The 14,431-nt window shown below is 41.0% G+C and overlaps 1 protein-coding gene across 14 annotated transcripts in view; it reads left to right on the top strand.

The window, feature by feature from the left end:
* iqsec1a (IQ motif and Sec7 domain ArfGEF 1a) overlaps positions 1-14,431 on the top strand; it is a 108,937-nt gene that overhangs the window by 25,943 nt on the left and 68,563 nt on the right. The window contains exon 1 of one of the 14 annotated variants that reach the window (XM_056732463.1): positions 2,471-2,562. The exons of 11 other annotated variants lie outside the window; for them this stretch is intronic. In XM_056732463.1, the coding sequence (XP_056588441.1) occupies positions 2,486-2,562 (77 nt within the window). In that variant the 5' untranslated portion in view covers positions 2,471-2,485. Of the gene's footprint in view, positions 1-2,470; positions 2,563-4,303; positions 4,388-13,492; positions 13,805-14,431 lie in introns of those variants that run through there. 2 more of the 14 variants (XM_056732469.1, XM_056732464.1) reach the window with 2 other exon arrangements.

Below are 14,431 nucleotides of genomic sequence, written 5' to 3'. Positions count from 1 at the left end.
TTCCTTCAAGAGGGTAGGGGACCCTCTTCAGCATACCGATCACTGGATCTCCCATCCCAATTGGCAGTACGGGCTCACTCCACATCTGGGAATTGCCTCTCTGGCAGACATTTGTAGAGCTGGGGGTTGGGCTACGTCCAACACCTTTGCAAGGTTTTAGAACCTTCACGTAAACCCCGTGTCAGCCCACGTCCTGCGTGGCAACATTTAGGACTGGCATCCGGCGGGGCGTATGCCTGCAAAAGCTCCTTCCCACCCTCCAGCAGGTTGGTTCAGTGTGCTATCTACCTCTCTTCTTATCCAACCACATGGTTAAGAATAGGCATCCCATCCACCTCCCTTCTTACCCAATCACATGGCTAAGAACAGGCCATTTTTTGTGTCTGAATTCATATCGGTCATTATGACACATTAAATGCTATGATGCATTTCAATGAGTGCACAAATGATGTACACGCACAGCTAGCCGCTTTCAATTCATAGAAAGGCTTTCGTTGAATGAATGCTTACGGTTGGCACAAGATGGAGCCTGCAGCGTTTCCAGAGCGCTCTGTGTCTGAATTCACTCATTCATTTTCAGTCACTCCTTCAGATTGACCACATTAGTGAACTACTGTTGGAAAAAAGTAAATAAAGATAGGGGTGATTCAGACAAAGCTTTTTGTGCATTTGCTAGAATTTTTTTTATGCAAAGTAATTAAGAGTTTGTCACCCAGTCAAAATGATGCATACAACAGCCCTGTGGTATAAATGTGAATATTTCTATATCTGTATTTCAGGTTTAGTAATTATCTAGTAAAAATGATGCATGCAACAGCCATGAGGTATAAATGTGAATATTTGTATATCTGTTTGTCAGGTTAAGTAACTTTCATAAAATAATAAAAAAAAGATTAAAATAAAAACTAATAAAAAGTCCCTTAAATTGTTAAATAGTTAGATTGCCGAATAATGTTAATTTAATTTTGAAATCGTGAGACACAACATTCCTCAAGTAGAAGAGTCTCCACATACAGTATAGCAGAATGACCATTAAGTTCAACGTGAACTTGTTTCTAGTCTCCTATGTTCTCATGTGTATGAATGGAAGTTTATGAAGTGCAAAAAGTGTCATGTGATCTCCTGTTTTATCAGACGCTTGGTTTCTGGGATCCCAAACAGCAGTGTTACCACACCTGTCAAAAACAACAAAGATAACATACAGACAACAAAACTGGGCTGCCAAAACTGATTTCATGACAATCATGATGTAAAGCATGAACTCTGAGTTGTCTCAAACAAATGTTTCTGACTGAGCAGTTTGTAGTTTGTTTTTTCAAGCCTCAGTTTATGCACAATCATTCATAAATTGAGGCTTATTACACATTACTCAATGGACAGATTCTCCACATGTTTGTTTAATTTCATAGTTGCTGAACCAAAATTGTTGATTTTAGGCGCTGATTGTTTTACATCTTATCCAGATGCTCTCTTAAGTGGGTGGTCCTTGTCCAGAAGAAAGTTCAAATTGAACCTGATTTTATGCTGATGGTCTGACACTCTGATACCACCCTTTCTTGTTTTCTGGTTTCATGTTCATTCAAATATTAATCTGTATAGTCCCATGAAAACTGTGAAAAGTAGTAGAAATGTTGATAAGCATTTAAACTTATTTCTCTGGTCAAAAAAAAACATGAGAAGTTTGTCAAATTTATTAATAACAATGTCCGTTGAAGCATGCAGAACAGATTCAATACACAAGCTTCAGTCCTTAAATGTCTTTAAAAGACGACATGCTTGAAGGGGCCTGGGTCTACACAAGTTTAGCTGAATTACCCATAATGCCTATGCTGTCTATGCTATTCAAATGAAAAGAATTACCAGGATATAATGTACATTTTCTTTTATTTTAGTTACATCATAGTGTTTCGAAATGAGGAGGTCCCACCCATACGACAGCGAAAACCATTAGGGTATTGCCTGCAAAGCATTGCAAGTTCAGTAGTGATGTTGTTGCCAGGCAACCAGCATTCGGCATATATCTTCATGGATGCAGCGGGTGAAGTACACTTGAAGGGGAAAATCCACTAGCAGGAATCACCTGTACTCTGGAAATTTAACCATATTAAATGCATTTGGATCTTTATTTGGGTTGAAGTGCATGCAAGAGACTTCCGTGTGTGCTGGTTGTATATATTATATAAAGATACTGGAGCTTACGCAGTGAGGGTGGATTTGTAACTGACCTGGTTTCTATATGATGGCAGCTGAATATAGTAGACATCTTCTCCTGGAAACACGGCTCTAGAGGACGTGTCCTTGAGCGTTTAAGGATGTTTAATCTGAAATCTGGACTGTTGGACTTTTTATGTGTGTTCAGCTAATCAGACTTAATGGAACATTGGAGGAATGCAGTAACCATTTAAAGTGCATGAATCTTTGGCTTATGTCTGTCAGATGAAATTGGAGGTTGATCGTTTTGCGATGTGATTGTTTGACTCTAAAGATGTCGAGATTCAAAGCTCTGTGTTTAGATTACTGGCAGTTTCTATGTCTGCAACCTAACAGCGCATTTTTCAAAAGGTAAGTTTGAGTCTACGTCACACACATACTCTGTTTGAGAAGAACGTTTCCTTGCTCACCTGGGCATTGCTGAGGCTAAACATTTTTGAATTGACAACAGTTAAAGTCAATCAAATTTACCATATGTGCCGCATTTCATCATTTTCTAGTGTAAAGTTTATAGGGCGGCTATGAACCTATTGACAAGGAATAAGAAGAAGAGAACAGAAATGTTGGATCGTGGCTATACATGGCTTTAAGTCAAAATTTGTCTTATTTTTGCCTGTAAGTCAATACACACATAAAGAAATCTTTGTAATCTTTAATCGAAATTAGACAAATTAATAGCAACTCCTCTTAACAAAGTCATGGCCAACCCTTGAATATCCAGTTTCAATTGGAAAAATGCCTGTAACAGAAATTGACCTTTTTTTGAGTGTTAGGGCGTACTCACACTTAGCCCGGTTGCTCTCAACTGTGCCTGAGCGAGATTGTCCCCACTCCCCCGCTGGCGTGCCTCACATTGCTCTAAGACAGAGATATCAGCCCCTCGCAGATCCAGATGAAACTGATTTTGAACCAAATTAAACTATATTTCTGATGCTATAAAGTCTCTCTGGCTTCAGTGGTGATCTGTGACATGATAATTTGTGTCTAACATTATTGTGCCAATTCATTTCAGAGCTCTCCTTGGGCTCTAAAACACTCTGAGATGTAGTCTCCACATGTAGGCTGTCAGGTACTCAGTCTTTTTCTAGTTTTAGTGAAACTTAAAGTAATGTCAGTGTAAGTATGCAGAAAATTAATGGTGACACAGAGTACAGTATGGTTCTGTAAATTACAACCACATTCCTAATACTAAACACAATACACTTACTGTATTTTTGTGTATAGTAAAACATCACACTGAAATATTAAATATTTCCCATCTGTTTACAGCAGGTGGTGTACAGCAGCCATCATTTCAGAATTGAGGGGGTCAGAAATGTCACATGAGCACCCATGCCCAATAACGTGAGGTTGACGCAAGTGCATCTTATTAAAAGTGAGGGGGACATGTCCCTGGCACATGTAATGAGCTATGATTGAAAGTAATTTCTGTCTAGATCAGTCTTTTCTGCAGACTGTAAGGAGTTTGACAGATTATGGAGATGTTTATGAGAGAAGAGATGTTATTTTCTTCTGCCTGCATTCATGGCTAAAGTAATGGTACTGTGAAGGTGGAGTTAGAAGATGCACCATGTTTACTGATTATTCCTGTTGTATACATTGTAAGTCGCAGTAAAACCTATATTAGTGTAAACTATTTTTAACTTCAAACAGATTGTTTTTGTGTGTTTTGTACATAATGTTTCATATCTGGTCTGGTGATGTCACAGGATGATGACAGAGCCCTTAACATAGGGGAACCTGGTGTGGCTGCTGTAATACATGTAAGCATGTGGCCATCAATGAATCCCGATGTCAGCTAAAATTAATGACTGAATAAATTCCTGCTTTCCTCACAGTTTTTAAGAATATAAATTCATTGGTTGAGAGCCACATGTCAATATTTGCCTACACTTTTTTTTTGAGGGTGGACTCTTGACTGAGTTTTTGGGTTGATGGTTGTAGCAGTGAGTAAGGAAGTGTTTAGCATGCCATTGGAGAGCTCAGATAACATGATCCAGTCATGTGGCAGAGCAGACAGCATTACTTATTTACTGAGCGTACAGTATCAACCGGCAACATTACACATTCAGTATGACACAGCTAACAGCTCATCTGCTTCTGGACTTCTGAATACTCATGTCTCCATTTGAAAACTTCAGCAGACCTCTGTGAGCTCTTGTGTGCTGCTAGTGATGTGAGTGACGCTCATTTAACATCTTTTTATAGATCTTTTCTTGAGATGTGTGTGATGAAAATCTGAACAGATTTATCTGATTTTTGGATATTTGGTTTACTGTGTGTGTAGACTGTGTATTTAAGGAAATTCACTTACAATAGTAGTCTGTTTTATTACGAAATAATTATTTTGCCAACTTTTGGGGAAATCTATAACAGCTTAAGTTCTTTTGATTTCACATTTGCACACTGACACAATCATGTTGATATTTGGGAAAATGTCACTCTTGCTTATGTAATATTGGTCAACTATATTTTATATATATAAAAAAAAGCATTTTACCTCTTAACCATGTTAATTTCCAAAATTTCCACTAAGGACAATTCCAATGTGAACAACCTTGTTACTGATAATTACAGAAACTATAAATAATAACTTATGAATCAGAATTCCATCTTTTATCACCTCATGTGAACTCACGTAATAAGAGCAATGTGCTGGATTTAAAGACATAACGCGTTTGTCCATTCACTCAGATAACACTCTGCTCAGTTTTCCAAAAATAATTACTTTAGTCCAGGATATCCGGGTTTAAAGGTTCTTTGTGTAAGTCTCAGAGGCCACTATTGGCGATGCAGGAAATTGCAACCTACAGCTCCCCTACCCCCCTCTACCTCCCATTAGAGAAGCTACGGTTGCCGTCACAGGACAAAAGGGCTCCGTAAATGATAGCTGCCATTATCGGTGGTGTTGATAATTGCAATCTATGTCTCACAGCCGAACAACAGACTGAAGTTACGGACACAGGACAGAGATGTCGTCGTCTGAGACAGCAGAGAGTAACCTTTGCAAGTCAAGTGACGAGGTTTATTTACAAAGAAAAATAAATAAATTAAATGTACTCTAATCGTTATAGTGAATATTATTGTTACTTTTTTAACATTGTGTCAGTGATTTATTCGCTTATTTTGCAAAGCATTTTTTTGGCACGGTAACACGGTAACTCGTAATTTACAGCCTATTGAAACGGCTTGCTAATGCTAAAGGCGTGTGTAGTGGAGTAGGCGGGGTGAGACCGTGGTTCGAGACCGGTGAGTGATTGTGAATGAGCGTCAGCTGTGCGCACACCGGGCTCGAATCATGTAGGAGATTGGGAGCATATAAGAGAACGAGCGACCAGACCGTCGAAGAGAGAGTTATACATTTGTATTTGTATTTATGTTTTGTTCGCCGGCGGTTGGCCGTGAGGGGCCGCCGGCTGTTATTATTTATATTAAATATTAAAATGTCTTCCGGTTCCCGCCTCCTTCCTTCCATATCTTGAATCTTGTTACAGCGTGTAATCTAACCGCGAAAGTCTTAGCAGACGTTTTCTCATCATCACAGAGGACTTAACACATGTAGTAAGAGGGAGAGGAAGAGGGCAGAGAGGTAGGGGTGTTGGAGATGCAGGAAGGGCGAGGAGAGGCAGAGGAGCTAACGTTACCTGCGAGGACCGCACAAGAGCGGATGTGGAAGCTAAGCAGTATTATAATATAACTTACACCTGATTTATGCAAATTTTGATTGTAAACATGATTTCTAACTTGATTTGCACACGGCCATGCAAAAAGGACTTATGATAAGATTACAAAGTGCTAAAAATTAACAAGGAAAAACGCTACTTCACTTGATGATCAGCTCATCTATTAGCTAAAGCTATCAAACAAACAGTTCACTTATATTGCGGAAATTAGACAAACTTACCGGTCCAGCAGAAAGCTGGCAACTTCGGCGTCGCTTAGCAAACCCGTTTCCTGCCTCAGTGCCCTCCTTTTTGAAAGGACAACGCGAAAGTTTGTTCGGGTCTTCTGCCGTTTTTTGTCATCGTATTTTCTATTTTTTGACGACACAGATTGACGCTCTGTCGGATCGTTTGCATAGTATGTGTGTTCCACGGTCTGCCATTAGCGCAAATTTCACTTCTTTACTGCAACAAATAACCGTTTCTATTTCCAATAAAAAACACGACAAGTAAATTCTGTTATTGTTCTTCCTCTTCTTCTGCTAATCCTTATTTTTATCGCTTCCTTATTTTTACCAAACGCGCTCAGTTTGTCCGTGTAGTGCTACTATAGAAACATGGCTGTGCAATTTGATAAATTACATGTAATGGTGTGCCCGCGGTGTATATACATAAAATGGCTCATTGTAAGATAATATAAACATTTCGGTTCATTTTGTAAGCTATTTCTTCACCTCTCATAACATAGTTTTATAATATAGATTACATTTTGGTAAATAAATCCTTCAAAACGCTACACACTGTACCTTTAAAAGGGAGAAGGTCTGCTGCAATCATTCACCTTTAGTTCTGAGGAGACAGAGAGCCTCTCACGACTACTGCAGCGGTTGGCACGTGTTTGAGGCAAGAAGGACACAATGTCTTGTTCCCTCCATCAGGGAACTGAGGTTACATCCGTAACCAAGACGTTCTGTTTCTTTCGATCTCTCGACGTTGTGTCGAACTGACAGATGGGGTTCCTAGTAAAATCTGGCACAACGCTGTGCCGTATCACAATCTCAGCGAAGCGATGGTGACTGGCCTTGGTATGTCAGATGTGAGAACTTTCATGAAATTTGTAATCTTCCAGTGGATAGGTAGGCAGAGGGTTCCACAGCTTTTAGAAAAGCCTCTAACTTCGGTTTTCACGGGCGGCAGCCTTAGTTTCATTAACAGCAAGAAGCCGCCCAGTGCTGATTAGGCCACTGGGTAAGTGTACTCCTCGAATGGGGAACACGCTACAGAGACCACTTCCGTCATGACGGCGTCCACAATCCAGTGCACCAGTCTCTTTTTGGAGACAGCTTTTCCCTTCTGCTGACCTCCAAAACAGACAAAGATCCCAAACTGATTAGTTCTCCTGAGGCTATGCGTGTGGTTCAAGTAGAGGCGCAGTGCGTGTACTGAACACAACACGGATGGGGTTGGTTCTTCCTTCCCAGTGGGGAGTGCCTGCAAGTTCACCACCTGGTCCCAAAAGCTCTAGATGAGGCAAGGAACCTGATGATCAGGTAGTGCTGTCCCAGAGACTTTCCAGCATTAAGTCATGATGAGCGGCAATCGTGGCTACATACACTTTCAGTTTGGAATGGGAGAGGTTACTCTCAAGTCTCTTTTGTAGAAGAAAAACACGTTCCCGATCGAGCAAATCCATGGGGCTTCTCTGCGAGAAGAGCACCAGGACGAGAAGAGGCCACGGCCCTAGCCTGAGTGATGGTCTCAACCACCGCTGGGGGTAGGCCACTCAGGATTTCCTCGTCCTGTCCAGGAGCCAGACATGGAGGTTCCAGATGTCTGGCCTGGGATGCCACAACGTGCCCTTCCCATGAGAAAGCAGGTCATTCGTCAGGGGAATCGGCCAGGGGGGAGTTGTTGTCAGAAGCATTAGCTCTGAGAACCAAGTCTGGTTGGGCCAGTGTGGCGCAACTAGTAGCACTTGATGCTCCTCTTCCCAGACCTTGCACAGAGTTCAAGGTTCACTGAGGGGAAGGCATACTTCCGCTGATTGCTAGAGCATCAGTGCCGAGGGGGGCCTCGGACAGGGAGTACCATAGTGGGCAATGGGTGGTGTCCAGGGAGGCAAACAGGTCTACCTAAGCCTGTTCAAACTGCAACCAAATGAGCTGGACTGCGCGGGGGTGGAGTCGCCACGTTCCCCCAGGCGTCGACTGACGAGAGAGCGCATCGGCTGTCTGGTTCAGGTCGCCTGGGATGTGGCTCTCAGGGAACGGATCACTCCCCTCAAGGATGCCATGTGTCCAAGAAGCCTCTGAAATTGTTTCAGGGGGACCGCTGACTGCCTGAAATGTTTCGGCGTTTGCGATCTTCGTAAAGACTCGTGGGGACAGACCGAAAGGGAGGACTCTGTACTGATATGCCTGACCCTCAAAAGCTAACCGTAGGAACGGTCCCCTCCGTGTCCCCTGCTGAGTAAACTCAACGTTGCGTCTCGCCATGACGCAACGTCGGGTTGCCGAACACTGTTGTGAAGAGGGTGAGAGCAGCGGTGAAAAACACCCAGAGGGAGAGGAAAACTCATTGAAGTGGGTTGTTGGGACCCGTCGTGGATCGACCAACCAGCAATGGAATGGCTGGGGTGGGGCCCAAAGGTATTCTCGGTCTCCCTGGGGTCTTCCCATGAGGGCCGCTTCTGTATTCGCCGCAACGGCTGACGGGGTGGTGGTCTCCTCCTTCAACTTCCCCGGAGGGGACAAGGCCTGCTGGGAAGCATACGATGCACGGGATCTCGACAGCCAGAGGGCAGCCAAGTCGCGGCGGGGAGTCTATGCTTTATAGCCTCTGTCTGCTTCTTTACTGTCGAGAACTGCTACTCAACAGTATCACCAAACAGCCCCCCTTCGCAAGATGGGTGCGTCGAGGAGGCGGACCTTCTCGGCGTCACTTATCTGTGCAAGGTTCGGGCAGAGGTGTCTCTCTCGGACCATAAGTGTGGACATCGTCCTACCCAGCTCAGTGGTGGTGCGGAGTTCCTGGATAAGCACTTGGTCAGTCTTACCCTCATGGAGCTCTCTCCACGCCTTGGCCTGGACCTGCAGGATGGCCATAGTGTGGAGAGAGGGGGCAGCTTGGCCCTAAGCAGTGTAAGCTCGACACCAGAGATGCCGAAACCTACACGCTTTGGACGGGAGTCCAGATCGAGCCCCCCAGGTGGCAGCCGTCTGCGGTGCACTGAGACGGCGCGTTCCACCTGGGGGAAATCTACATATGCTCTAGCTGCCCCACGATCGAGGAATGAAAAGGTGGCGGTACTAGTTTGACGTGCACGCGGCGAATAAGGGGGCGTTTACAGGTCTTACTGAGATCCTCATGCACTTCCGGGAAACATGACACCGGGTTAGTGCGCGGCTTGGAGCCTTGAGAGTTTAGTGAAAATGAAATGTCAATTCACAAATTGCATTTTCTTCTTCAATTTGACCGGGCATTGTCAGTGTGAAAATTTACATGAAAATAAAATCTTTTTTTTTGTATTTAATTTTGGCACATATTGTGCACGCAGTTGTGAATAATGAAATGGTTAATCTGGTTTTCATTTTCATCGTTTAATCTATTTATTTAAATTTGGCAGGATTTGCCTCTCATAGGGGAGGGTGGGCTTTGAGAGCAGAAGAGGCAGGGCTTTGTGATTACCTCATGCTGCAGCACTGCAGCGCATGTAGGCCTGTATGTGTGTATGCTGTGCATCTCATCTTTGCAGTATATATAGTCTATAATCTGGGTTACACAGTCGTGTGCATAAATGTACAGATGCAGTCACTAACCTATGTGTATGTGTTGGAGAGAAAGTTTATAGATGTTATTCACGGATGAATTGTTCTGAACATCTCTAAACATAGGAGCAGAAACATTTGACCTGCTTTGTTATGGTTCTAAAAGCTTCACCATTGTAATTGTAAACCTTGACAAATTGCCTTTATTTGGAAATTATCGAAACTATAGTCCAGTTTTTTTGATTCCTTGAAGCTGAGTTTAAACTAATTCAGAATAAACATTCAATGAAATAACACTGAATTCATGGTCTAGAGCAGGGGTTCTCAACCATTTTGACTCTAAGGTTCAAAATTGCTAACCAATGAAATTTTTTAGTTAAACAGTAACTGGAAAAATGGTTTTTAATTATAAAAACGTCCAAATTATAAGATTTTATTGTGTGTATTTGAATGCTCATTTTGGATCATTTTAAATATTGGTCATCTTGAGGTCAGCTAGGCTACCCTTTTGAGAACCACTGGTTTAAAGGATGCATAACATAAATTGTATTAAAATGTAAAGTACAGTTACAAATCTACATATGAAGAGTTCCAAAATGAGATGACTCCGTTTAAAAAAGAATTTATTATCATGTTTTAATGTGTTTTATTTTGTTAGTTGGCTGTATTTTTGCTGTTAGAGTTATTATATCTTAAATTAAAACAAACCAACTGCAGTTTGATTGATATTAATTAAAATGCACAGTTTAAAAAAATATATATAAATGTTTATATATAATATAATATATAAATTATATATTATATATAAATTTTACCTGTTTCTCCAGTTTTCATTTTCTGCAAATAAATGCAAATAGAAACAATATTTTTATTTTAGATTTGGGAGAAATACTGTTAGTAGTTTACAGAATTAACAAAAATATAATTTTACATAAACACATACTATAAATAGTACATTTTTAAAACTGTTTCACACGAACACAAACATGATGTCTTTTATTTCTGTATGTTTGTATTTCTATCGTTAACAAAATGGTCAGTTCCTGGTGAGTGCAATTCACTGGGGTACAGCTCAACAACGATGTTTTTGCTCCCTCTGCTGGCTAGAAAACTATAAACTAATATGGTAAGATGATGATAGTGAAGAGACAAGATGTTTTTGTACTGAAGGTGTGGATAAGTGTGTGTGGGGTTTTGTCAAATGGAGGAATTGGATAATCTTATGAATAACTTTCTGTATTAATCTACTACATGGTCTTTAAACCTACAACAAACTAGATGATTTTCAAATCATAATCTAAAACCTCAGACAAAAAACAGTGAAAACGACTTGGTTACGGATTTAACCTCAGTTCCCTGATGGAGGGAACGAGACGTTGTGTCGAACCGACAGATGGGGTTCGCCTTTGAGAACCTATCACTTCGACTGGTTTTGAAAGAGACCAATGAAATTTGCGTGCCGGACTCCGCCCCCGGATATCCGGGTATAAAATGGAGACGGCGTGCTGCATTCATTCACCTTTTGTTCTGAGGAGCCTGAGAGCCTTTCATGACTACTGCAGCAGTCGGCATGTGTTTGTGGCAAGAAGGACAAAACGTCTCGTTCCCTCCATCAGGGAACTGAGGTTACATCCGTAACCAAGATGTTCCCTTTCTGTGGGTCTCTCGACGTTGTGTTGAACCAACAGATGGGGTTCCTATTAAAACCCGCCACAACGCTGTGCCGTATCACAATCTCAGCGAAGCCACGGTGACTGACCTGGGTCAGACGTGAGCGCTTTCATGAAATTTGTAATCTTCCAGTGGATAGGTAGGCAGAGGGTCCCAGAGCTTTTAGAAAAGGTGGGAAGCTTTTACCTTTGGCGCCGTAAGGAGAGACAGACAAAAAGGCAACTATTAAAGACAGTAAGAAAGACAGACAATTTCCATTGCTCTACACAACTGAATACTTACAGGTAGAGATCCTGAAGTGTCAAATTGTCTTTAGCAGTAACTGGGATTAGATTAAAATAATTTAATCCCAGTAAACAAATATGTTAACATGTATATTTAAAATTTCCTCTAAATTGCTTAAGATAAAAGCGTCTGCCCAGTGCATACAGTATATGTAATGTAAAGGTGAAATAACAGCATTATCCAGTAGAACTGAGGAACTGTATTAACCGATGAATTTTTCATTTCTTTGAAAGTCCATAAAATGTAATTTTGCTCTGACAGTGAAGAAACAGCATTTCCTCGACATACTGTAGTGTAGTGAAATCACTTACTCAGCTGTTGTTTGTGGATGGACCGAAGCAGCCAGTAGCTGGGTATTATGCAAGTACGTGACGTTTGGTTAATTTTCAGGTGCCCTTGGGTTGGTTGACCATTTTACTTTGACTGGGGGTGTGTTTCTGTGGTGCTAAAATGATCTGTTGCATAAGTGTCCTTGGATCCTTATTATGCCAAAAAGAGTAACTGTTTAAAAGGGGAAACAGTGTGATATCTAATATGTCAGATATATCAGTATCACATCAATGCATATTTAAAACATGCGTGACAGGTGACACAAGTTGTCTGGTCAGCTGCTATGAACACATATGAGCAGGACTAAGCATCACACGCTCCCAGACATCTGCTGTCATTCTTCTCTTTGTAACTGCTGACTTGCGCATGTTTGTACCTCTGAATTTGTATGGAGTTTCAAGTTTGAGATGCAGCAAACTGAAGGAAGCTGTAATTTTCTCCACAGGGAGAAAAGATGTCCTGCTGGTCACCTTTTTCTAGCAGTGCAGACGCATTGCACTGTGTCCTTGTGAAGGAAATGGTTGACCATCTGGAAGTATACTTATTTTCTTTTATTTACCTCAAATGCCAGCTAGCAACTCATCATAGTGTCATGAAAGTATTTTGTGAAACTTGCATGCATTCAGAACTGTGGGAACTTTTCGCATGCTTGTTTGGATTAGTAGCTGTGGTTTGATTGGATAATTATATTGCTTACAACAATGGGGACATTCAACCAAGAATGATAAGTATAAGGCCTATAAGGTTTTAAAAAGCCTTCTTAGTTTACCTTCATAATTTTAAACAAAATCAGTCTCCTCCTCCTTCTTTTCATGACATATATCTCCGTATATTGTTGACATTCATCAATACAGTCAATTCCAGAATAACGAAATTAAATCCCGCCCACATTTTTTGTTGCACTTATGATACACACTCAGAGCAAGTTTGATAAAAAAATATTAATTTAGTAAACTGAACATCCAAACTCTTGGAAATGAATAATCAGTGAATACAAGCAGACATTTAAAGGAATATAATACAGAACAAATTACATTTTGGTAGCAGCAATGCTGCATGGCCACTGTGTATACTATCAATAAGGATCTTGTCCCTGTATTACATTTACGCATTTGGAAGATGCTCATATTATCCATTTAGTCTATAGATTGTTTATAAGTATGTGTGTTTTCTGGGTTTCCTTTGCTTTGCTAATGCAGTGCTCAACTAATCAAGGTATAGAATTACATAAAGTTGAAATACAGCCAGAGTAGAGGGATAGTTCATCATTTACAGACCCTCTGGTCATTTCTCAGTCAGTGACAAATTAGACACATTGAGACATTTCTCAAAATAGATTCTGTCCCACAGAATAATTGTTATATTTGGATGAACTATCCCTTAAGATGAAAGATAAATGAGACGTCATACTGACTTCCTAATTTAGGTCACTCAAACAACTTCCGGAGATCCTCTCTGAAAAAATCAACATGAGTGCTAAAGCCAACCCGATACCCCCACCCACCCAAAAAGAGCTCTATTAATAGGTGCTTCCTCTTTCCCCACTAGCATTCCTTTGCCGCAACGTGAATGTTCATTCGATGGCTCCACTCTACTTTGTGACATGTAAGGAGGCCGTGTTTCATCGATCAGCATCAGATCTGTGGGTGGAATCACTCCTGATACGACACACTGACTCCGCCCCCTCACAGTTAGAGTTGTCCCATTGACAGCAGTTATGGAGTCTGTACTGTTGTTACTGTGTTCTTCTCAGAATGGCGGAGTGTTTCGATCTCACGATGGTTGACTTGTGGACGCGGGCTTTTCAGCAGATATGTGGTGTTTACAGTGTAACTCCAAAAAAACACAGTCTCTACTTGAGCTGGAGCGAGACAGCTGGTAAGACCTGACTATAACCCATCTAAAGCAATGTTTTACAGTAGCTTGTCAATTTATTTCAAGTACTTGTCTTTTTTCACCTTGCTGAGAGCACGTATGAGAGGAAAAAAACCTTAAAAGTGATGTTCTTAAAATGGCCTTTGGGTAAAATGACCTTCATCATCGGTCTTGCTGTAGAAAAGAATATATTATGTTTGTTGAATTTCTTTGAATCTTTCTTTTCGTTAGTATACATACTTGCACAATCTGTATGCTGCCCAGCTGCAAATGCTTTGGCAATACGAATTTACATTTTGTTATGCCAATAAAGCACGCTTAAATTGAAAAAATTTAAATTGCGAGAGAGAGATCTTTAAATGTTCAGTGTTGTTTTGGAAGGTCTGTACTTAACCGTTTTTTTCGAGCTGTTTTGCATTCCCACTGTTCGTCTAGTATTCCTGGAGCTCTATTGATAGAGTATTGAGTTTGCAGCACAAAGGTCATGGGTTTGATTCTTGGGGAACACATGCTGATGACAGACGCGATTTCTTTAAGACTGCAAGGGAAGCTCAGCTTCCCCTATAATTGTCAAAAAATGAATGGTCAAATATATGTACTATTATTTTAACATTTTATTGACTTAAACTG

The sequence above is a fragment of the Triplophysa dalaica genome, chromosome 20, assembly GCF_015846415.1.
Source record: "Triplophysa dalaica isolate WHDGS20190420 chromosome 20, ASM1584641v1, whole genome shotgun sequence".
In the NCBI taxonomy this organism is placed as follows: Eukaryota; Metazoa; Chordata; class Actinopteri; order Cypriniformes; family Nemacheilidae; genus Triplophysa; species Triplophysa dalaica.
Note: the sequence above shows the minus strand (reverse complement) of the source record. Positions and strands in the feature narration are given on the sequence as shown.